The sequence below is a fragment of the Harpia harpyja genome, chromosome 14, assembly GCF_026419915.1.
Source record: "Harpia harpyja isolate bHarHar1 chromosome 14, bHarHar1 primary haplotype, whole genome shotgun sequence".
Lineage (NCBI taxonomy): Eukaryota > Metazoa > Chordata > Aves > Accipitriformes > Accipitridae > Harpia > Harpia harpyja.
Genome location: NC_068953.1, coordinates 22,362,285 through 22,386,829, shown reverse-complemented (window position 1 = coordinate 22,386,829; position 24,545 = coordinate 22,362,285). Strand labels below are relative to the sequence as shown.

Genomic DNA, 24,545 nt, shown 5'->3' with positions numbered 1-24,545 from the left:
TTTTCCTTTTCAAGTTCGGCAAACCCCAGGCTCGCTGGCCACCTCTCTGTGCGATGCCCCGGCATGCACTGTGCTGGCGATGTCACACCCACCACAGACCTCCGCTGCAGACCCGAGTGCCCTGTTAGGGGCTCAGGTAAGTCCCATCTTTTTTTGTTTTACAATATTACGTGGTTTTGCAAATGTTGTTTTCTTTTTCGATATCTTTATTTCCTACTACTTAAGGTACGATAAAGTTTAAAAAAAAAAAAAAAAATCCGAGATGTAAAAACTTTGCTATACCACAAAATATTGTAAAAAACAAAAAAAAGTCCTCCAAATGACCCCACTGCCACCTTCGTGAAACGGAAAGCCAAAATTAACAAAATTGGACCACCCCCTTCCCCTCTCTCTCCCCAAAGCAACACTGACTGGTCCCTGTAGGGCGACTCCCATCTGCAGCAGAGTCTGATGGAGGGTGTGACGTGTCAGGAGCACAGTGCTGGGGCCTCGCAAAGAGCAGGAGGAGATGGAAAGTCTTGCTTTTGGAAGACCTAAACGCCAGCAGGGAGGAAATAGCATAGCTCGAGCCTGCATGGTGCTGAGCACTCCTTGCTGCTGCTGCAGCTGGCAGAAACCCAAGGCATTTGACACCTCTTAAGATTGCTTTTTACCTTTACAGGGTTAATCCTGTCGCCAGTGACCTGCTCTTGTGGCTTGCTGCTTGGGACTTCCAGCACAGTGTCTAGGAGCTTTTAATTGCCTTCTTCCCTAATGCTTCTCTGCAGTATTAGCAAACAGCATCGCCCAGGCAGCATGGCAGGCTCAGAGCGCAGAACAAGAATCAGCCATCACACCTCCCCGCGTGCTGCCCTGTGACTCACCCTGGTTAGGGGAGATGGTGCGTAGGTAGAGGTGGTTCAGTTTTTGGGGCACTGTTCAATCACTAGTCTGTCCTCTGAGACCAGCAGTTTGGGTAGGGTTATTTCTGTGTTAGAAATTATTGCCTTGTTATTTCTGTGTTAGAAATGATTGCCTTCTGGGAACTGCCCAGAGGCCACCGGGCATGTTGTGTAAGTCTCTGAGCTGCAATCGGAGAGGGTGATAACTTGCGATCGATACTGAGGTGTGGGCTGAAAGATCAGGAAGCGAAAGTGCAGTTTTGCGTAGGGGTACAGAGCTGCTCAGAGGACTAGAGCTGTCTCCAGGAATGAGAGCACATGTGAGTTTTTTAGTAAAAACAGTACTTGCCCATGTGTTTTCTTTGCAGTTAATAAATCAGCTTCAGGTTTCAGCCAGGGCATGTGAGACATGCAGAGCCAGGTGCCTTTCAGAGTATTCTGGGGCAGCCGAGAAATAAATGTGCCCAAAACAGACACAGTCTTTTTACTATAAAAAGGATGGTTTCAGATTGGAGTTAGTAATAACTGGCATGGTGCATCTTTTCTGTGAGAGACCACAAGTCATGCACCAGAGGTGCTCCCAAAATACAGTTGGTTTTATTATTGAAAAAAAATTCTGCTAATTTGCATTTTGATCAATGCTCTGCCTCATGTATTCGCTGGAAGTTCAAACACTACCAGTATCACTGGGAAAAAGAAGTTCAGAAGGCATAAGAAAACTAACCTGGCAAGCTGAGATTCTCCAGCTTTTCTGGAGCACTAGAGCTTGGCCTCTGTTAAGCCTGAAATGAGCAAATCCTCACTTTGACTTTAGTCTGGAATGTTTCTTTCAGCCTGTTTAAGCAAGTCTTCATCTCTCCTAGGAGGCAGTGTGAGCTCAAGAGGCTCACCTGGACCATGCCAGTGGCCTCGAGTTTCCATTTCTTCTGCCCTGGGCTAGCAGTGAGGACACTCGTGGACAATCTGTAGGACCAGAACTTTAAAGCTGCTGCTGTGTTGCTCTGCTTGGTGCTATCTATGCATGCAGCATCATTATGTTTTGTACAGTGTTGCTCCACAGCAAAATATAGCATAATTAATCTAGTAAAAGTGTGTGCACTTTATGTGCTGGGAGAGAGAAAGAATAAATTAGATGGGAGGAGTCAATGAAGCATGGAGAGGGAAAGCTGATCCCTTCAGCTGGAGGTGGGGAAAGCAAACTGTAAGAGTCCAGTTCTTAGTCCAGTTGGAAGTAGTGGTGCAGGAATAGGTTGAGCATGTTTGTAGTGTTTGGTAGGGAAAGGGTGAACTAGGGAAGGCAAGTTATCTTTCCTCTTGGCCACAGCAGCAGCACCCCAGAGGGGCAGCCTGAGCCCAGCAGAGTTTTGCCAGTGCTGGTACTCAGGCTCTGAGAGTGAGCAATGTGCCCCCAGCATCTCTTGCTGGGCTGACAAAAGCCCTGGTGGGGACTGGAGACTGATTTCGTCAGCTTAGCTTGTGTCGTTCAGGGCGGTGATGTTATTAAAATTCCAAGTTGCATGTGATTTCCTAACTTGTCTGCATCCTGATGATGGTGGATGGCAGGCTGGAGTGCAGACGGGACCTCAGGTACATGCTCTGGACCTGGCGTGCTCCCAGCTCTCTGGTTATCATCTGCGCTTCCTTAACCGAGGAATTTACCACCAGTCAGAGCCGGTAGGTTGCTGTTGATACAAGCACAAGCTCTGTTTGTGCTGCAGAGTCCAGGGCAGAGGTGCAAATCTCACCCTTGGGCTGATTTGAACAAGTCAGCTTAGAGTTTTGCAGCTGGGTCCTGAAATGTGGATTTAAGTGGAATTAAGAGGTTGCTAAAATGTGCTTATGCTTTTTAAAAAAAAAAAATTTATTATTTCTGTATAAAATGGTAGAAAGCTGGAGCCTGGCACCACAGGGTCAGAATGCCAGGAGGAGTTGGTGAGAAGGAGACGTGGGTCAGTGGTAAGCAAGGGAGCAGGGAGGAGAGGCTGAGTCACTGGTGGCTGCGCGGGGCTGCAGGCACGGAGCTTCCAGGCACTCGGGCAGGGAGGATGTGGGAGCACAAGGCAGGCAGATGACTCAGGCTGGGGACTGGCTGCGTCAGAGGAGATAGAGCTGGGCTTGACACAAATCCAAAAAAGACAATGGTGTCTTTGAAAAACGTAACTGAAAGTGGCTGAATTGCAGTCACAAGTTAAATTTTTCAAGGCAGGAAGAGGTGAGGAAAAGACGAGTCATTAAGAGATGAGCATCAGCTTTGTAGAGATGGCGACAGAGCAGGAGGAGAGTAGAGGCGTTAGGAAAATGGACACTAGAAACTTGGAAAATGGGATTTTGGCAAAGAAGTGGAGTTAGTTTCAAAGAGCCAAAGGTTGTATTTGGTTTTCTCCAAATCTGATCTTCTCTGACACAGAGCAGAATTAAAATCCACCTCTCTTTACTTGTGGTTTGCCAAAAGACAGCAAAAAATAAATCTGCATTGAGGGAAAGCTCTCAAAAACCATGCCAAAATTGGAATGGCAAAGCATCATGCTTCAGAAGGAGGCTAAGAGATTAAAAGAGAAAAAGAAAATTGAGGACTTTTAAACTCTGCTTGTTGAAACTGAAATCTGTGGAATGCTTGGCTTATGTTGCAAGGGTAGGTAGGGCTCTCCATGGTGTTTGCCAGTCACTTCCTGGATGCTTGGTAAATAAGACAGGGATTTCAGGCAGGGCTGTGAACAGGTGGATGAACACGTGTTCGTAGTAAGATGCAGTGCAAATAGTGTTATTGTGTCACATGTAAATCTGACACCAAACCACAGTGAAATTCAGCAAAGCTCTTGGTCTAACATGGCATCCAGTATTTCAGTTTATTTTAATGGAAACACTGATGCAAGCGAGAATGAAATTTCTGTTGGTGGAAGGGAAGCTGGAAAATGGAAATAAAGGATGCAGAAAGAAAGCAGAGGGGTGGGCCATGGCTCTCCAGAGCCTCAACTTTTTCATGTTGCAGCTCACACCATTTCACAAAATCCTTGTGTGAACAGCTCTCGGTTGCAAGCTTTGCTAGCTGTACCAGGAGGGTGGTGGGCGTACCAGGAGATGCAAACTGAGGTACCCGTGGTGATGGACAGACATTACCTAGAGCTAAAGCTGAATACTACAGCAAAAAGCAGTATGAAGCGGAAGATTTTCAAGAAGTGTGTAAAGCAAGCAGTCTTGGAGGCTGCTTCTATCATTTTAATGCTCCTTTAGAAATCTCGCATTGGTTTCTTTAGTTTTCTCCCTGCCAATTTCAAGTGTATAAGGCAAAGTCACCTCTGGGTTGAAGGGTGTTATTTGTGTGGTAATCTGTTTTTATGGTTGACTAGTTTTTAAGAAAATGGGGTTGTGTACAACCCGCCTAAAGATTTTTTTTTTTTTTAGCTCTCTTGGTCTATGGGAGTTAATGATGCCCACATTTAAAATAGTACATCAAGTAGTTAGAATATCTCTAGATATATTTAGCCAGAGAGACTTCACTGGTGGAGACTGGAGGATTAGGAGAGGGGAAAGCAGCAGAGCATGGCTCTGCCCCAGTCAGGTCCTCAGTGACTCAGGAAAGCAAGGACACTTGTGATGAGAATATCATCTTTTTATTAGAATTTCCTTCCTTATAGGAGTTTCTCTAATGAAGGCAGAGATCATAATGCACTTGTGTGGCTGCAAAAGTTTCTGCAATCACAGAAACTAAGCCTGAACGCCACCAAATATTGCAGGATTCCTGTCGAAATGGCAAGTATGGGCACTTGTGAAAGTACATTCAGCCACTGCACTTTTCAGTTAAAAGCTTTGTAAAACAGCTGAGCCTTAGCACTGTGGCAGGCCCTGAAAGTGCTGTCCAGAAAACACAAAGTCACGCTGCTGCCTGATTCTCAAGCATCAGGTGGGAGCGATGCTCACCTTGCAACATCGGCAGAGGTGGCAGCAGCTGAGCCGCCCTCCCTGTCTCTTTCTGGGGTATGTTTTGCCTCTAGTGCCGGGCAGTGCAAGGCTTGGTGAGTTAAATTCACCCCGTGGTTTTGTAATCCACGGGGTATTGCACACATTGCAGGTCTGCCTTGCCACTGCTGAGATGGCATCTGCCAGGTATTGGAGATTGATGCTGAGGGGGAGGTGGGTCACAGCCTTGTGCATCCCAAGCTCAGGAACTCCAGGACAGATGTTGTAGTAAAGCTGTCCAGCGTTTTTGCAGAGAGTTACTTTCTTCATGCTGAGAGCACAGCGGCATTAACCCTGCAGCCGAGGCGGCGCAGAGGGAAGGGTACTGGGGAACTGGCTGCTCTTTTGCAGCCCCGTCGCACCAAAGCATCCTTCCAGCGCTGCAGTGAAAGACCAGTCGGGCTGTGTCCAAGCTCAGACCGCGTGCATGCGTTTCAGTTGTGTCCTTGAGGAGACAGTCCAGAGTGAAGCCTACAACCTGATTTTCTTTCTTTTCAATTAAAGGCAAGTAGTGAATCTGAAAATGAGAGCCCAAAAAGAAGAGGCCAGAAGCAAATGAAAAAAACGTAAGTTTCTAGGGAAAGGGTTTTGAATGGTGGTACTTTGTTTTGTTTTATTTTTCAGAATAGTGGTATTGGATTGTTTGATAGGTGTTGTCAACAAGGCAATGAGCTTGTAAAATAAATTATTTAATATTTCCAGTAATAATACTTTGGATGACTGAAATTGAAGTATGAATATGGATCTACAGATGGATGCAATTTCCCAACTTTTCGTTTGTTTACATTTTCGCACTTTGCCTGTGACGGAACCTGAACAAGTCAGGTTCACTTTCTGTTGTCAGTCTTTTAACTTCTCCATCATGTTACTTATTATCCTTCAGAGATACTTAAAATAGTTTAATCCCTTCTCCTCCCACCTTTTTGATTAACAGAGAATAAAATGCCAAACTTATCCTCTTTTATCTTTTATAACCCTCTGCTAAAACAAAAGAACTTCCATAAAGGATATTTTGGATGTCTGATCACTGTAACTGAGTTCACTTACGGTCATATTTTACTGCCTTTTTCCATCTAATAAGTACTTTTTAGTTTTTCCAAACACTAAGGTGAACTGAAGGGAACTACAAGCTGCCTGCTGGAGAAAACTTAAACACAGCCACATGATCCTGCTCCCTTTCTCCTGTTTCTTGTCTTTTAATTTTTCATTTAGTTGTACACATCAGTGCAGGAGGGAAGGTAATAAAGCGCAGGGAGGACTGTGGTAGTATGGACCTTTCTCTCTTGGGCAAGGGGAATAATCCTTGTGGACTCTCCACAACCACTTGGAGAGAAGAGGGACTCCTTCAAAGGGTATTTCGGAGCTGCAGCTTTGCTCTGAATTGCCAGCAGAGAACATGCTTCCTTCTACTAATGGTATGCTGTGATTTGGCTTCATGCTTGGAAACTTTAATTGCCTGAATTTAGATGGCAGGAGACTTCTTGCTCCGTTTTCCGGGCTAGAAGGAGATCAAGTAACAGTGCACGTTGTGGCTCGTACTCCCTAAGTGAAAGTGAGCACTTCTCAAGATTTTTCCAGCTCATTTCAGAAATGCAGAAGTGGAAAAGAAAAATAAATAAATCGAAGCGCTTGCCCACTGAGTTGTAAGAAGTACAGCTCTGCCACAAGCACTGTTGTAGTATGTGTTAAGAGCCACTCTCACTCAAGATATACTGCCGCTACATGAACTAAAACCCAGGTGACTGAGGCTTCTTCCTAAAAGCAGAGAATCACACCATAAAATTTCCCATGCATTGCACTGAACAACCAAGAGCGCAGTTTTGAATTTTTTCTCCTAATTATGGCCTGCTAGTATTAACCTAGATGGCTTGGATATCTGATTAGCCAAGTATTTGTGTTGAAATATGATTGCCATTCATGACCTATATTTCTGACCGTAGAAATAAATGGAAAAGAGAGGTCTCTGGTGAAGAAGAGGATGAAGATGGAGGGGAGCAAGGCACCAGTGGAGAGAGTGAGCCTGAACCGAAGAAAGTTAAAGCAAGAAGACCTGCCCAAAGGAGGTAAGGAGTGGTTGGTTTAATCTGTCTCTTTTTCTACATACGTCTTTTCTGCCTGTGCTGGGTGGAGAGGTAATCTCTATTTGTCGCTGAAGAATGGGTTTTTTTTCTGCAATATTACCCTTGTTTACAACCTAGTAAACCTAGGACCTAGTTACTCTCTGGTCTACCCATTTCATGCTCCAGTGAGTGATGCAGTGGTTTCCATGGTAGTTGGAGTAGACTAAATCCCTAGGAGTCTAATATTTGAGATTCATGCTTTCTTAAGGACTTACTAAAACGGATGATTATGTAAAACACGCTGTATTATGGCTTTATTAATTCTTATTTTAGAACAGTGGCCAAAACCAGTGTTAAAAAGCCTCACAAAACCCAGCGTGGGAAGAAGAGAAAGAAACCAGACTCATCTGAAGATGACGATGATGATGAAGATGATGAGACTCCCAAGAGACAAACTCGACGAAGAGCAGCCAAAAATGTCAGGTATCAAGAAGTGTGGGGTAGATGATGAGAGCTGGCTGGCTGGGAAAGAGGGGGCACCCCAAATTCCCTGCCCTAGGCACTGACTCCCTGTGTGATCCTGCAGAGAGACTCTCCTCTGCCCTGCAGATTTCTGTTGGCTGAGATGTAGTTCTTTTGACAGGTTCATGCTGCGAACATCTGACTTCTCTTTACCTTGTTTTGCCATCTCTAAAGGAGGGAATATTTACCAGTCCCGCTTAGAGAAACGTGAGGAGGTTTGCATAATGTTTCTAAAGTACTCTCAGATGAGATTAAGAATTACAAATAATAGATTAAAGTGAGTAAAATGAGCTGTGCTAGATTGGACCAGTTGTCTGAAAGTCGCTGATAGCTGTCATGGTTTAACCCCAGCCAGCAACTAAGCACCACGCAGCCACTCATTCACTGCCCCGCCCCCCCTCAGTGGGATGGGGGAGAAAATCGGGAAAAGAAGTAAAACTCGTGGGTTGAGATAAGAACGGTTTAATAGAACAGAAAAGAAGAAACTAATAATGATAATGATAACACTAACAAAATGGCAACAGCAATAATAAAAGGATTGGAATGTACAAATAATGCGCAGTGCAATTGCTCACCACCCACCAATCAACACCCAGTTAGTCCCTGAGCGGCGATCCCCCGCCCCCACTCCCCCCAGTTCCTATACTAGATGTGACGTCACATGGTATGGAATACCGCGTTGGCCACTTTGGGTCAGCTGCCCTGGCTGTGTCCTGTGCCAACTTCTTGTGCCCCTTCAGCTTTCTCGCTGGCTGGGCTTGAGAAGCTGAAAAATCCTTGACTTTAGACTAAACATTACTTAGCAACAACTGAAAACATCAGTGTTATCAACATTCTTCTCATACTGAACTCAAAACATAGCACTGTACCAGCTACTAGGAAGACAATAACTCTATCCCAGCTGAAACCAGGACGTAGGTAATGCCTTGGGACAGAGCATTGAGACATAGTGGAGGTAAAGCATTATCCATTCCCCAATATACCTTCTCACATTTTGGCAGTCCTAGTAAGGGACTCACAAAGAGCCACCGTAAGACTATTTTTTGGTGGTTAAATGTTCATCAAAGATGAGAAGTGTAGTTCCTAGGGCAGTGTAGGCACCCATGCAGCCTTTTGATGCTCTGCAACCTCCATTGTTAAACATAAAATAATCTTTCACTGGATAGAGGAGACTTTCTCTATTGGTGGTCTTGCTTCTGCTGTAGGGATTGTTCCACCTCCTCATGAAGCATCTGGTGTTGGCTATGGTCAGAAAAAGTATATGGACAAGATGGAGTATTAATCTGATAAAGTGTAGTTATCTGAGTGTCTCAGGGGAAAATACTGAATGGCTAGCTTAAGAAATGCATGTGGTGAACATGCACTGAACCCCAGGATAAATGCTGGAGAAGGCTTGCTCCAGTCATTCTGTGTGTTTCTGGACTGGGAGGAGTCAAGGGCTTTTTTATTAGTTTGATTTTGATCTTGTTCAGTTACAAAGAAGATGATGATTTTGAGACGGATTCTGATGACCTGATAGAGATGACTGGGGAAGGAGCTGATGAACAGCAAGACAACAGTGAAACTATTGAGAAAGTCTTGGACATCAGGCTTGGGAAAAAAGGAGGTGCGTAGCTCTGGAAAAAGCCTTTATTTCTGATGTCAATCATGTGCACTCACAGTTTCTCTTGAGCTGGTGCAATGCTTTTGCAGCTTCAAAGTGGGGCCAAGGGTTGTTTCAGTGCTCTTCACCCTTTCCTCTATGCCTCTTATTTATGTCTTCTAGCAGCTTTTGTAAAATCTAGTATTGAAAAACCTAAAATGTCAAGTTTATGTGCTTGGCAGCTTTCATTTAGCGTGCACGCATTTTAAAGACACAGTCATTGTTCTGTAATTCTTGCTTTTCTCCTCTTTGAAACATAAAATAGATCTTCCAGTAGGGTCAGTTTTCATAGCTCCATTGACAAAGCCATAATGAAAATAAAGCCACTGTTTTGTTCTCATAGCCTTACAAAAGTGTTTTTGTAGAACTGAATAGTCTTGAACATTTTCAAGAGACCTTTGAATTATACTTAAAGAAAAAGCATTTATGATAGATTTAAAAAGATTCTGTTGTATGGAAAACTTTTGTGTGCCTGTCTTCCTGGCTTGCAGAATCTGTAGGATATTCTTTGTGCTGTCACAAAAGATGTATTAGAAAAATAACTTTCTGCTCTAATGCAGTTCGTGTCCAGTGCTTGATAACAAAGGTACCGACTGCAGCCTGATTTCTTTTGCAGCCACTGGTGCTTCCACCACAGTGTATGCAACTGAAGCCAATGGCAACCCAAGCGCTGGCTTTGATCCTGAAAAGGATGAGGGAGAAGTTCAGTACCTGATCAAATGGAAAGGCTGGTCATACATCCATAGCACATGGGAGAGTGAAGAGTCCCTGCAGCAGCAGAAAGTGAAGGGCCTGAAAAAGCTAGAAAACTTCAAGAAAAAAGAGGAGGAGATCAAGCAATGGTATGCTTTACTTCAACCAGTGATTTGGCCTTGGGCAAATCTTTTTTATCCAGAGGTTTGCAGAGTCATGACTGAAAACATTTGATTTCTTCTTGCAAAGCATGTTTTATCCAAAGTAATTGTTTTCGGTGCACGACGCTCACGTCTCTCTTTGCCTACTGATGAACATCCCCCCTCATAGAGATGATGTCTGTGGCTGTGGTATTGAAAGAGAGAGGAAGAGGCATGAAATCCACAAAATTGCCACTTCCCAGGCTTAAGGATTGGACAACAAATAAATGGTGCACAGATTCTCCTGGCCCAGGAGGTGACATGAGGGCCTGCAGCCTTATTAACCCTTGTTAATTATGGACTTGTCTGTATGCAAGTTTTTGCATCAGTTTATGTCTGACGTCCCCAGGAACTGTAAGGGGAGCTACGGTGTGTTTCCAAACTGATAAAGCTGGAGTAGCAGCTTCTGTCTCTGATTCTGGTTTTGAGACTGATTCTTGCAGCAGAATAAGGCATCATTTAACAGGGAGACATTATGAACATCTCTGACATTTGCTTCTCAGTAATGATTTATGATTTAGGAAGCTTTAAGAAACATGTCCTATAAGGAGTAGCCTGCTTCAGTGACTTGTCTGAATGACAGAACCATGTAGGAAAGTAGTAGTTCTATATGTGGCCTCCATGAGCATTATGACAGAAGCATTATAGTGGTTTTTTGTTTTGGATTTTTTTGCATCTAGGCTGGGCAAGGTATCACCTGAAGATGTAGAATATTTCAACTGCCAGCAAGAGCTAGCTTCAGAGCTGAATAAACAATATCAAATAGTGGAGAGAGTAATCGGTAAGTGAACCCAACACTTTTGTAAAGGGGTGAAGTAAGATGTGGGAACTTCAGTCTCTAGTGACAGAAGAATGAATGCATGTCTCTTTCTTCTTCCCTGTCCTCCAGTATCTCTGGAGAAAAAACCTGGTGTTAAGTATATTTCAGTGTGTGAAATTCAGGGATATGAACAGTAGAAATCCAGGTTTACAGATTTTTATTTACAAGCAATACAAATCAATCACTCTGCTTGCCTGGAGTATGGGATGATACACTAGTTTGCAAGGGGATGTTGAAGTTGCTGCTGCTGAAGTTCTTTGACTTCAGCCCTTTGGATGCAAGGTGTTTGCATCCAAAGCAGCAGTACAGGCCTGGCTTTTGTGAGAACCACTTTCTGTGACGTGGTTGAGGATGTGGTTAGGCTGCAAGGCAGCTCAGGGGTTAGATTTTTATGATTACTTATTAAAAATAAAACCAGGACTCACTGAGCACTTCAGTAATATCACAATCACATCAGTCAGAGGTGCCAGCATCCAGTTGCTTTGGGAATTGGCTTGGGGAGCTGTTGAACCTGTTTCCATACCATTCCTATACAAATGCATGGGGTGTGTGGCAGTGACAGCCGGCCTGCCCTGCTCCCTCTGCTGGCTGCCAGCGCTCCAAACCCTTCCTTCCCTTCTCTCTCCAAACACAGCTGTGAAGACCAGCAAGTCTGCGACAGGGCATTCAGATTTCCCAGGTAAAGGAGCATTTTTTCTGGTCCCTCCAAACTTTTCCTTCTAGCCGAGACCTGTCTTGTGGTTGTACAGGTGGTTCAGACTGCCCCTGTGAACCATGCTTGTGGTTCAGCCACAGAACCACAGTTGCTGAGGTTTGGGCTTTTTTGCATATTTTGCAGCAAACAGTCGCAAAACATCCTCAAATGACCCAGAATACCTGTGTAAGTGGATGGGGCTGCCCTATGCCGAGTGCAGCTGGGAAGACGAGGCTCTGATAAGCAAGAAATTTCAGCACTGCATTGACAGCTTCAACAATCGTAACAACTCCAAAACGATTCCTACCCGGGACTGCAAGGTTTGCTTGCTTCTCTCCTGTTGCTGGGTTTCTCCAGGCTGGGTGATGACGCAAGCAGTGGGAATGTGAAGTTTTGTCATGATAAAAGTCAGAGAACATTTTCCCATCCTCCCACTGGTGTTTGAATGGTTGTTTGCTGTTCTTGTATTGTACTTCAGGCAGAGATGTGAACTCCCTCTTGGTTTCATTTACTCTGTGCATAGTGAGAACATTATGCCCCCCTGGGGAGTAGGAGGCTTAATTAATTCTTGCAAAGTGCTTCCTCCTCAGAAGAAGCTGCTGCAGAAATGCAAAGTTTTAATATCAGTTGGATGAAAAAACAGCACACCTGGAAAAAGAGAAAACCTGCAAGATGCTGATATAGTGGAGGAGAGGGATAGAGATAAAGGGAGAAAAACCCAAGAGGACAAAAAAGAAAGTGGAGCTTGTTCCATCTAGTGTGCATTATGTACAGCTTGCTGCACTCTTGTGGGGACTCACAGCCGTGGTCATCAGAACCAGAGGACAGCAGGCAAAACATAACACTGTGGAGTGGTTTTCTGAACTGCAGACATAAGCGCTGGCTAGGAAAATGTGGATGGACTTTAACCAATGAACAGATATATATTCATTGCTGAATTTTCAATCTTACTTTCTTCAGTGGGCTTACAGCAGTGTGCTTACCTTCTTTTCCAGGTGTTGAAGCAGAGACCGAGGTTCGTTGCCTTGAAGAAACAGCCTTCTTACATTGGTGGTGAGAACCTGGAGCTGCGAGATTACCAGCTGGAGGGCCTCAACTGGCTTGCTCACTCATGGTGCAAGTACGTACAGCTGCTTTGTGACGTTTGTTTTGTGTCTCCTGAGTTTTGTCCCAGTAGGATCTGGCCTTGTTTTCAAGTGAGGTCTTCACCCGGCCCTCTTCTGCAGCTTGAAGGATTTCAAATGTTATCCTGCCCAGCTGCCTTGCAGACACTGCAAGCAGGAGCTATCCTAAAGCATGAACCTAAGAAACCTTGTGCAAAAACAAAAAGCATTTTCCCTGTCTGGGCCTGTTCATGTGCTGGACTTGGCTGTTGTGTGAGCCTACTACGTATCAGCCCTAATTTTCCATTGCCTTAGCTGAAAAAAATGTTTCTGGCTCAGCATGCTTACACACTCATTGAAGTCTTTGAGAAATGTCCTTCTAAAATTAGGTCACCGACTCCCCTCTGCCTTTGTCTTTGTCCTTGCTTGCCAGTTTGGAGTCATTATAGTCTGTTCATTTTTACAAGTTATTGTGCCATGTACAGTCTGGATGTCCCTGGGATCCACTCAGAAGTGTTCAGATAAATGTTTTTGCACTGCCCCCTTTCTGCCCCTGTTATGGATTGCTATTCATGCTGGTGCACAGTAAATTAGTAGTGGCAGAAACATGCACTCAGACAGGATTTGTGTTTGTTCTCTTCCTTTTCAGGAACAACAGTGTGATCCTGGCTGATGAAATGGGCCTGGGCAAGACAATTCAGACAATATCATTCCTGTCATACCTCTTCCATCAGCACCAGCTGTATGGCCCTTTTCTGGTTGTGGTGCCCTTGTCCACTCTCACCTCATGGCAGAGAGAGTTTGAAGTGTGGGCACCCGAGATAAATGTGGTGGTTTACATCGGAGACCTCATGAGCAGGAACATGGTGTGTAATCAGAAACCAAAGGATGTGGGGTTGGGTAGAAACGCTGGGTGCAAAGCAGCAGCTTCTGTGTAACATGGGTGACACACGTTCTGCTGGAGAGGCTGACGGATAGTACTAGCAGTACTGCAGGCAGCTAAAGCTGGTGTAGCTCAGCACTTGGGTATAATTTGCTGCTGCGGGGACTTTTCTACCTTATTCCCCCTCTTAGAGTGAGCACAGGAGTCCGGGCCTCTCTCAGAGAGTCTGGAAACCACTACTGCGCTGGGGTGAAACATGCTGCAGTAAGGACTATAGCAGTGTGAAAGTGCTTGCCTCCTATGTTCTGAATTATTCAGATGACAAAGCACACAAATGTTGTGAGTCTAGTGGTGTCAATAATGAGGTGATGCGTTCATTTGGCAGATGGGGGTAATGTCACAACAGCAAGTTGTTTGACCTTATTTTGTTACCTGCACAAGGGCAGTTGAACCATGTGTACGCTAAAACAAGCTGCTCCTTGGGCATGCTGAGCTCATCAAATGGCACCCTGAACAACAGGGTTTTGGACTTGGTTGGAGTCTCTGGCTATAGCTACACTAAAATAACAATTGTTAACTCTTTCGATAACATTGGTCAAAATTAACATTTGTCTCCGCTCACAGATACGTGAATATGAGTGGATCCACTCTCAGTCTAAGAGGTTGAAATTCAATGCACTTATTACAACATATGAGATCCTCCTCAAGGATAAGGTGAGTAATGGTCCAAGGATGTTTTTATTCAGACTTTCTCTCACATGCAAAGGGGGAAGCCAGCCCCCAACTAGTGGGTTTCACCTCTTTCCTCTGTGGTGATGGAGAACATACAGCTACTATTTGCTTTTGCTTGCCAGTAATGCAGAGGGAATGTGGGACACCCGTTATAGTGTCTTCACTCTTGTACTGCACAGCTGTGTTATTGTTTTTACTTGTAAGACACCAGGCAGGGCAGTAGCTGGATTTTACCTGGTTTAATTTAGGCTAGTTAAGAGGACAAAATGTTATACTGAACCACTGGCCACAGTGTTAACAATATCTGGATTTTTTCACTTAGGAGAAATCTGTCTGCTTAGGAAATGCTCATCAGCCCAGCCAGTGCATCACTGAGTCCTAGCAGAAAACAAAGAGCTTAATAGTAATGCAAAAAACAAACAAAAAAATTAAATCAAAACTCTCGGGTTACTTTGACTTTATAGGCTTGTTCGTCTGCTCTCCTGCTGCTGCTCCAGTGGGGCTAGTGCTACAGCAGGGCCCCAGGGGCATGGAGAAAGGAAGGAGTAGGGGTCTGGGGGAGGACTCTGCTTTCTGGGTAAAGCAAAGTTCGATTAAAATAGGTATACTTGCTGAAAGACTATTCAGATATGGCAGGAGCACTATACAGTATGGCTAATTTTCACCATTCCTTTCCAGGAAGGCAAAACTAGTGTAGGTATCTTGGTCCCAAGGTTATGTTAATAAGAAACTCTTGTGACCCCAGCTCCTTTGGTGGTGGGTCCAGCAGGAGGGCTAGGGCAGGACATCCTGGAAAGCACACACTGCAGTGCTTTCTTGCCATGGAGAGGCAGGCATGTGCAAGGTGGTAGGGCTTGTCTGACCCATTGTCTCCTTGGGGCCTGTTTTTTTTCTCTTCTTTTCCTCCAGGCTGTTTTGGGAAGTATTAACTGGGCCTTTCTAGGCGTGGATGAAGCCCATCGGTTAAAAAATGATGACTCTCTGCTGTACAAAACGTTGATTGATTTCAAGTCCAACCACAGGCTGCTGATCACTGGCACCCCACTTCAAAATTCACTCAAAGAGCTCTGGTCTCTGCTGCATTTCATCATGCCGGAGAAGTAAGTCTCCTTTTGGTCCTTCAAAAAACACCTCTGTGTCCATTCTTGTCTGTTAAATAGACTTGAGGGAGTGCAGAATGGCAGAAATTCCTGAATTAAACTCAGTGGAGTTAGAGCAATGAAAGGGGAACAAACATTGGTGGGGAAAATCAGAGGTTAAATGACTAACACATGGCGTATTTCTGGCCGCAAATTGAATGGGGAAACCTAATACATGCCTTTCAAATCTGTGTGCTGTCTTAGAGCCATCTCTAAAAAGCTAAAACTTGTTTTAAGCAGTCATCTCGACCATTTCTGAGGTTTCCAGTACATTGTGGTTCAGCCATCCTCGCCAACCATTTTATGGCAGTCTCTGGGAGTATTGCTCAAGGACGGTGCTGTCTAGCTGATTGTTCGCCTGTCCACGTTATAACAAATGTTTTGTTTTCTTTAAAACAAAATGGGCTATGTGCATTGCTAAGACTAAGACAAGCATGCCCCAAAACTCACTAAAATTATGTTTGACTGCAAAAAGAGCTGTCCCCCAAATTCTTTTTGTTGGATCATAGAAAGAGTGAAGGAAAGGTTTGAGGTCTCCCAAGTGGAGGAGAAGAGCAGATCTCCACATTTCAAAGGAGCTGTTGGAGGACGCAGCAATCCAAAAGAGCCCTCAGAGCAGAGTAAAACATAGTGCAGTTGCCAAAGCCCTGCCTAGGGGATGGCACTGTGGAAGGTTCAGAAACTGCTGCCAGGTAAATGCCAGCAGGAGACAACAGAGCAGAATACTGGAACACTTGGGATTTTGGGTCCTGGGAGTTAGTGTGAAGCTCAAAGATAAGATGTTAGGAAGGCACCTAAGCCCAGAGAGTTCTTAGCTTTGCCACCAATCTGTTCAGTTAGCCAGAGCAGAGTGAACCATTTATCCTCCACTGTATCTCCATTAAATTGATGATCTCCTGTCTTCTTGTGCAGCAGGAGCATATCTGATAGATGCTGTTTGGTGCGATAAGACAAGAGGTATTCTGACTCCTCTCTGCTCCTCGTTTCTGTTGCTAGGTTTGAGTTCTGGGAAGATTTTGAAGAGGATCACGGGAAGGGTAGAGAGAATGGCTACCAGAGCCTTCACAAAGTCCTGGAGCCATTTCTCCTACGCAGAGTGAAGAAGGATGTGGAGAAATCTCTGCCAGCCAAAGTGGAGCAGATCCTCCGGGTGGAAATGTCTGCTTTGCAGAAACAGTATTACAAGTAAGTCATTAAGTTATGGGGAGTGCCAGTAGAAATGGGCACATCTTTCTAGTGCCTTGGGAATGTGTTTCAGTATAGCTTGTCCTTCAGAATGCAATGTGGCAGCTGTCACTTGTAGTACCAGGAGCTTCCCAGTAGGAATCTGAGGTAGTGTAGTTGGTATCTTTCCCTCTAAAAAAGCATCTCCAGACCACTGGAGATGCTTTTGTAGAGTGATACAATTCAGCTGGTCAGCTTTGCAGGACAGAGGCTATGTCTTTCCTGGGGGAGTAAAGCTCCCCACAAAATTGGGGTGCTGTTTAATATTAAACTGTAATAATATCAATAGGAAAGGAAGATCAGGGTTTTTAGTGAGGAAACAGCAGTATTCTGTAGAAGAACTGAAGAGAGATGGAGGGAGGGAAGTAGACTGATGCCTGAATAAGGTGTCTCTGAAGGTTTTGTTCCTCCAAGACTCCAGCGTGCCCACTCTGCACTGTGAAATAATCTGGACTTCTCATTTTCCTGCCTGCAGGTGGATTTTGACAAGAAACTACAAAGCTCTTTCAAAGGGAACGAGGGGGAGCACATCAGGTTTTCTGAACATTGTGATGGAGTTGAAAAAGTGCTGCAACCATTGCTACCTTATCAAACCTCCTGAGGAAAACGAGAGAGAGAATGGCCTTGAGACCCTGCAGGTGGGCAGTGTCTTTGGTTACCACCTTTTTTCCTTAACTTTCCTTTTTCTTCTGTCCTTCCACCAAGATAAGATCTGGTGAAGCTTTAGCTTCTGCAGCTTCTCCATTAGAAATAGTGATCACAGCTAAGCCACTTGAATTTCCAGCCCTCCAATTCCACTGTAGGCAATGTTTTGTGGCCATCTAGAGTGGGAGTTGCATGCAATATAAGATATATCTTGGATGATTCATTATATGTGTGGTCTCTGCTGTGTAAATCCAGATGATTTGATTAGAAATGTATGGGACAAGCATGACCCCAAAAGAACCAGATCTCTGCATGTCTCTGTGTAATGTACGTAAGGGTAAGACTGGAAAGCATCAGCTGGAATGACGGTTACTCCTTCAGTCTCTGATCAGGAGCAGTGGAAAGCTAATCCTCTTGGACAAGCTGCTGACCAGGCTGCGGGAGAGAGGCAACAGAGTGCTGATCTTCTCCCAGATGGTGAGGATGCTGGACATCTTGGCAGAGTACCTGACTATCAAACACTACCCTTTTCAGGTGAGAAACATCACCATGGAAAACAGCGGGGTTGACTTGAAGTGCAAGAAAAGGCAGTGGGAAGCCTGGGCAATGGGAGTCACTGAGTTTCCCAGAGATTGGTGGCTGGGATTACAGGTTGCACTTATTGAAGTAAACTGGAGGGAACTGGGAAGTCCTTCATTTCAGTGCAGCCCCATCTCCGCAAAACGCCTCCTCTGACAGGCCCCTGCTTCGGGCTGCGTCCTGTGATAAACCCCGAGGAGAGGATAGAAAACGCAGAGACCCTGGCTGGGAGCCTGTAACGGGAGCTGCAGTGTCACCAGCTGTGTGACTGTTGCCTGAGCATACACTCCTCCTGCCCTCGCGGCACAGCGGGCTAAGGCAGTGCAGTTATTTTTAATTGGCGGTTATTTTTAATGATTAAATGCTGCAGGCAGGGAAGGGGGCTGTCAGGCTCCCAGAACTTGGGTGCAGCAGTTCCTCAGGGCTCCTTTACCTTCTTTCTTTTATCATTATTGTTGATTTTTCTAGCGCTTGGACGGCTCGATCAAAGGGGAGATCCGAAAGCAGGCGCTGGACCACTTCAACGCTGACGGCTCTGAGGTACCGCAGCTGGGGCTGTCCTGCCTCGGAAGGGTCTGGGTGGGCTGCCTGAGCAGCAGGCATTTACAGCTGAGCTGCAGGTGGTGACTGCCAAGAGGGGATTAGTTCAGTTCATTTCTTTTTACAGGACCTCAGATACTTTTAAAGATGCAGATATAGAAAGTTTTGCAACTAGCTATATTGCTTCTTTTCAATCTCTCACATCCAAGGAACAGGGCTGCAAGTCACATCGCCAGGAAGTCCTGAAGAGGCCAGGAAGAGCCAGAATTTAGCAATTCTCTCCCCATGGTCTGGGGAATGAGGCGGTTGCTAAACGATTCCTCCAGTCTGAAGCTGGTTTTGGATATGAAATGGCAGAGGCAAAAGGGGGATTTTAAGCATTGGCAGGCAATGGAGTCTGGTGTTGGAGGTGAAAGTCTCCAGCGTAATAGGAGAGGGCATCTCGTCTGGGCTTGCTGACTCACAGTGACTGGTGTGAGGCACTTGTTTTGTGCCACAGTCAGCCCAGCCTTGAGAAATACCCGTCCTCGCTCCAGAAGCCTGGACTGGGGGGAATCTTGTCTGACATAGGAGATACAGCTTCGTGCTTCATGGTAGTGGGAAGGGTAACAAATAAAGGTGAGGAGATGACAGCAGTGTGGGTGGGAAAGGAGCAGGAATGCCCACAGTAGCTGCCCTTTCCCCCTCTCCTGGGGGTATCCATGGGGGCTCAGACATCCTGGCTCTAACCTGGCACCCCATGCCCTTGGGCAGTGACTCAAACAGTCTGTTAGTTGCTGATCTGATCCCCAGCAGGTTTCAGGCAACAAAAAGCATGTGTTTGCCTGCTGCCTTTGTAGGAGCCTGGTGGGCAGCGTGGTTTGACCTTCAAAAGCAACTCGAAGGTGCCATTGCCCTGAGCCGTTTGCGTTGCTCTCCCATAACTATGCAGGCCAGGCTGTTTCTGGAATAGCATACCTTTCACCCCTGCCAGCACTGCCTCACCTTGTGCATTGGCTTAAAGAACGGTGGTACTTAGCCTGCCTGAGTAGAGTGTGTGGGAAGGAAATCCTTTTTCTGCTTAAGAAGCACGAGTGCAACAGAGCCCTCTTTCAGTTTCCTTGCATAGCTTTGAAGTCGCCACTGCTATTTTATGTCCACAGTTACATGCTGGCTAACTCACGGATGCTTTTTTTCTTTTCCCCAGGACTTTTGTTTCTTGTTGTCAACACGAGCTGGTGGGCTGGGAATTAATTTGGCCTCTGCTGATACTGTTGTTATCTTTGACTCGGACTGGAACCCCCAAAATGATCTTCAGGCTCAGGCTCGGGCTCACCGTATTGGACAAAAGAAGCAGGTTGGAGGAGTTTCCTGGGTCATTTTCTCTGTGGTTTCAGTGTGGGCATCTAAACAGGCTCCCACCTCACCAGAGCTTCTGAAAACATGGTCTTTTTGCCCTCAGTCCTGACTCCTGAGAGTACTGCCAACTCAAGAGAAGCTCATTTAAAAGCCAGGAAACAAAAATCAGCCCAAATTTGCCAGGTGACAGGTTTTTCTGTTGGCTTTGGATCCTGGCATGGTTCAAAACCAAGAACCCAGCCCGTGGCATTGCACTTCTCAGCCTAGTGGACTCTGTTCTTTCTTGCCCTGAAAAACCTGGAGAGTAGAACATCCACCTTTAGTAGGGTTTTATTAGTTACGTGAAAAGTTTGATGCTAGTTTGGATTTAGAGTGATTGTTTCAGAAGATTTTTGCTCTGTGCTTAGTCACACTGCAAGATCTGTGTTAACCAGCCTGATTTTAGCTGATCCCCCTGAGATATAAAAAGTATGTGAAGGTTTTTATTCTAAAAAGACACATCTGTGTATGAAGGGACCATGTCAGCAGACTAGTCTCCTGTGAAACCGCTGAGGGATGCGTCACTGTGTCAGCAGAGCATGTTCAGGTCCAGGAAATAGCTCTGTTCCTTTCTTGCCCTTCAGGTGAATATTTACCGCCTTGTCACAAAGGGTACGGTAGAGGAGGAGATCATTGAGAGGGCCAAGAAGAAAATGGTGCTGGATCATTTGGTTATCCAGCGTATGGACACCACTGGCCGGACCGTGCTGGACAACAACTCTGGGAGATCTAAGTAAGTGATGGTTTCAGGAGGCAGAGATGTCTGGTACAGCATGTGGCATAACCAGCTTTATCTGCTGGTATCTCACAATATTTGTTTGATCGGGTACAGGGCAGGAGGCTAATAAATAATGGCAGCTTCCACTGATTTGGCTTATGCAACCATTAATTTGGACACATAGGATAAAGATGATCAGAAATAAAAAACTAGTTTTAATGTGTTACCTGTTTCTCCTCCTGTCTGCCTTCCAGAGATCATCCTGGTCTGAGGGAACCTGATGGTGGTGGTGGAACAGCTGCAGTTTGACAGTGACCTCAGACTCTCCCAATTTCCACCCAGTAGATAGAGGTTGTCCCCTTTTCAGTGGCTGTCTGTGCTAGAGTAGGAAAGAGATGAATAAAAAAGCTTTTTATAGTGCTGGGTAGAAAACTTACTTCTTGCTTTAATTAGGAAAAACTTTGGTATGGTTTTGTGCTGTAGCAGTGCTGACTTAACAGCTCAAAAAACATTTTCCTTCTCATTTGTTCTTGCAGCTCAAATCCATTCAACAAAGAGGAGCTGACAGCTATTCTGAAGTTTGGAGCTGAAGATCTCTTCAAGGAGCTTGAAGGGGAAGAGTCAGAGCCTCAGGTAGTTTGAAATTGAAATCACGTAGGTGTTTGTAGTCCTCTGCAGGTCTGCATGGGGGATCATGTGTGCTCCTTCTTTGTACTTGCCCTGCGCATGAGAGCAGGTCAGTCAATAGGGCACATGTGAGTCCAGAGAAGCTGAAGAAAGAGAGCTCTGGGGTTGGGGGATCAGGGGGTTGAGGAAGGCCTTGTTGTTCGGGGTTAAATAGTAATGGTCACCAAGAGAGTCCCTTGGCTCCCAAGGATTCATTATATAGTTATAGCACAGCCTCCTGAAAGCTCCTCTTCCTGCCTCCTGAGCACTTCTTCAGCATCCTTTTTGGGTTGTTCTCATAGAGAGGCAGGAGTCAGCACAGTAAAGTCGAATAGGTTGCTCTCTCCTGCCTCAGTGCAGCATTGCTAGACAGTTTAGTATTAAGTGCTTTGACTAGTTCCCTTAATGCCCTGAGTAGCAGAGCTTCCCCCAAGGGAAACAGTCCACAGTTAACACATGTCACTGTCTGGAAATTTTCCCTGCTGCACAGCCTTTTCTTCTGTCCTATCATCCTTATTTATACTCTTTTGTACCACTTGAGATAGGTCATCCCTGCCCTTGATGATGACACCCTGCAGATATTTGCACTTTATTTAGCTCATATCAGCACAGTGCGTGTTTAGCTGTTGTACCCCACGAGTCTGTTCTCAAAGCCTCTTATTTCCTGCTGTGCTCGGCACCCTCAGCTTTATCACTCTTTCTTTCTGACTGATAGGAGATGGACATTGATGAGATTTTGCGTCTGGCTGAAACACGAGAGAATGAAGTGTCCACCAGTGCCACCGATGAGCTCCTCTCCCAGTTTAAGGTATGGACCCCCAGGCTCTGTAGTGGGTTGCAGGAATGTGGCTCCCCACGTCTTGCCACGGTGGTGAGGTCAGTAACAGACAGGACAAATCAGGCCTGGTCAGAGGTGACCCCTGTACAAAGCAGTTCGCTGAGGGGTTGTCTGGGTTCGGTAGCTGGGGAGATACGTAGCTATTAATTTAATTTCAAATAAGTGATTTTGAAGGCTGTCAATTAAGTGCAGAATTTGCCAAATTTGGAAACAAAACCGGTTACTTACACAGGCTCCGCAGTACTTCTTAAACTGCACATACTTCCTCAAAAGCTGTTAGCCCAAAGACATGGCAAGGAACAAGGAATGCAGTGACATAGGGATCAATTATAAAGTAGTTATGGAAATGTTGGCAAAATTCCTGTGGGGAAGGAGATGAGGCTTAGCAGACAGCTCTAGGGTATTCCTGCCAGGGGTAGGAATTTCTAAAAGTGTTCCTTTGCTTATAAAAGGTGGCCAACTTTGCAACCATGGAGGAGGAAGAGACAGAGCTGGACGAGCGGTCCCAAAAGGACTGGGATGATATCATTCCAGAGGAGCAGAGGAAAAAGGTGGAGGAGGAAGAAAGGCAGAAAGAATTGGAGGAAATCTACATGCTACCTCGAATCCGGAGCTCAACTAAAAAGGTACAGCCCATCTCAAGGAGCTGAGAAGCAGGAGGCGAGAGCTGGCAAAGGCAATGCTCAAGAGAGGCCTTCTTGCCATCTGAGTACTTCTTTCCCTCCTCCAGAGCTGGTTAGGACTAAAGCACAGAGGTAGCACATTGACCTCTTGTTGGCATCATGCATTGGGCCCATGGTTTGTAATGCAGTGTGAGGGCCCATACTGGATTTGGTACGACTCATCGTATCTTAGCAGACAAAATAAAGAGAACCTGTAGTGAGCACAGGGCAAAATATCCAACTGTATAATGCAGAATTTACTGCAGTTTATGCCATTTTCTGGCTGTTTCTTTTCCTTGGGCTCTCTAGCTCCCTGGGCTGCTCTTGCCTAAATGTGGCTTTTGCAGGCAAAAGAGATGGTGTCTTCCCAAGTTTTTTTTTAGGTGATGGGATCTACCCCAATCCAACAGAAACCAGACTGTGCAAGGAAACTCTTTTTGGATATGGGACTTTAAGGGGTTATGAACTGTTCTCTGGGATGAGCTGGGGAAAAACATTAAAGTGAAAACTAAAGAGAAGGATAATTCATATCAGGTTATTCCAGATTCATTTCTGAGTTATCCTGGTTTTCAAAACAGCCTAAGGGACTGTGGCACAAACCCATAGTAATCAAGGTGTTTTAACGTATCTAATACCATAGTAAATCAAAATGCAATTGTGAAACTGCTGGCTAGAAGGCTCTAAAGGGAGGATGACCACCAGAGCCTTAGTTAGCTGGAAACTGCAAGGATGTGCAGCCTCTCAGAGTTGATTACATGGGCTTCTGCATCTTCAGGAAGAGATGCCAAGGTGTTTTACAGTCTGAATGTGAAATAGTGCCACTGTGTGGGAGGGACAGAAAAGGTTGGCAGATTAGCAGTTGTTAACTGTACTGCTGTTTTTCTGGTACATACAGGCTCAGACAAATGACAGTGAATCAGATGCAGAAACTAAGAGAAGGCTTCAGAGATCATCTGGATCAGAAAGCGAGACTGATGATACCGATGATGAGAAGAGACCAAAGCGCAGGGGGCGTCCTCGGAGTGTTAGAAAAGATACTGTGGAAGGATTTACTGATGCTGAAATCAGGAGGTCAGTGCTGAGCACAGGAGACAGTTCAGAAAACAAATAACGAAATCCCGTGCAGGTGGAGAAAACCCCAATTTAATCCAGCAGGTGTTCACCTGTAAGCATGTCAGTGGTTTAGGTGGAGATGGTTCATTGGGCCAGCTTCTGCACCTTTGTGTAATTCAATTTGCTCCCAGCTGATGACATAACATTCAGGTCTGTGTAAAATGGGCTGGATGGCCTTTAGTCAGGCTGCAGTGAAGCTGGTACCTTCCTAAAATTAATCCTTGTTATAACTGCCCTTTCTGGGCCAAGTGGATTGAGCTAATTCCATATTACACGTGAGGTCTTAGGTACCATGAGATACAGAGCTGGAGAAGCCAAGGGCTCTGGCCTTCCTGACATTTTTCTGGCAGTAGTCCTGCTGATTTAAGCTTTAAGTGAAAGGCAAACTCTGGCAAAATAACCCCATGAGAAGCACTGGTCTCGTTGATCCCGGTGGCTGTATATCCTCTTCTGCACTGTGTCCCTGAAGTCATCTGGGGGGAGAATTCCAGAGCATTATTTTCTTCTCATATCTTCTAACTCTTGAGCCTTTCCCAAAGATCTTTGTCTTATGGCTCTGCCCAGATGTTCAGCCAAAGATGGAAAAGAGAGGGTTGTGAGTTTTCCTTGACTCTCTTTCTGTCTCGGAGTTGATGTATTTTTAAACAGGAGATGGTCAGACTATTTGGATTGCGGTAGCTGCCCCATATCCAGCCCTGAAACACAGAGAAGGAAGGAGGTGTTGCAATGTGAACTATAGCAGCCGTTTAGGTTATTGTGATGTAGCAGAAAGAGGCTGTAAGAGTACAAAATGAAAAAAAGAAGAGAAAAAATTAACTCATTTTAAAAATAATCTGTAGTTGAAGCCACTGGGTCTA

General features: G+C 45.3%; 1 protein-coding gene across 14 annotated transcripts in view; it reads left to right on the top strand.

Moving 5' to 3' along the window:
• Positions 1-24,545, top strand: part of CHD2 (chromodomain helicase DNA binding protein 2) — a 91,401-nt gene that overhangs the window by 52,868 nt on the left and 13,988 nt on the right. For 11 of the 14 annotated variants that reach the window (XM_052807869.1, XM_052807870.1, XM_052807873.1 and 8 more), the window contains 22 exons: positions 5,343-5,404; positions 6,779-6,901; positions 7,232-7,381; positions 8,893-9,026; positions 9,679-9,904; positions 10,636-10,736; positions 11,410-11,454; positions 11,614-11,789; positions 12,465-12,589; positions 13,222-13,438; positions 14,080-14,169; positions 15,097-15,287; positions 16,323-16,511; positions 17,026-17,188; positions 17,577-17,729; positions 18,243-18,314; positions 19,501-19,650; positions 20,276-20,424; positions 20,946-21,042; positions 21,791-21,883; positions 22,366-22,539; positions 23,471-23,646. In XM_052807869.1, the coding sequence (XP_052663829.1) occupies positions 5,343-5,404; positions 6,779-6,901; positions 7,232-7,381; positions 8,893-9,026; positions 9,679-9,904; positions 10,636-10,736; positions 11,410-11,454; positions 11,614-11,789; positions 12,465-12,589; positions 13,222-13,438; positions 14,080-14,169; positions 15,097-15,287; positions 16,323-16,511; positions 17,026-17,188; positions 17,577-17,729; positions 18,243-18,314; positions 19,501-19,650; positions 20,276-20,424; positions 20,946-21,042; positions 21,791-21,883; positions 22,366-22,539; positions 23,471-23,646 (3,056 nt within the window). Of the gene's footprint in view, positions 1-14; positions 137-5,342; positions 5,405-6,778; positions 6,902-7,231; positions 7,382-8,892; positions 9,027-9,678; positions 9,905-10,635; positions 10,737-11,409; positions 11,455-11,613; positions 11,790-12,464; positions 12,590-13,221; positions 13,439-14,079; positions 14,170-15,096; positions 15,288-16,322; positions 16,512-17,025; positions 17,189-17,576; positions 17,730-18,242; positions 18,315-19,500; positions 19,651-20,275; positions 20,425-20,945; positions 21,043-21,790; positions 21,884-22,365; positions 22,540-23,470; positions 23,647-24,545 lie in introns of all 14 variants that reach the window. The other 3 variants (XM_052807878.1, XM_052807877.1, XM_052807875.1) reach the window with 2 other exon arrangements.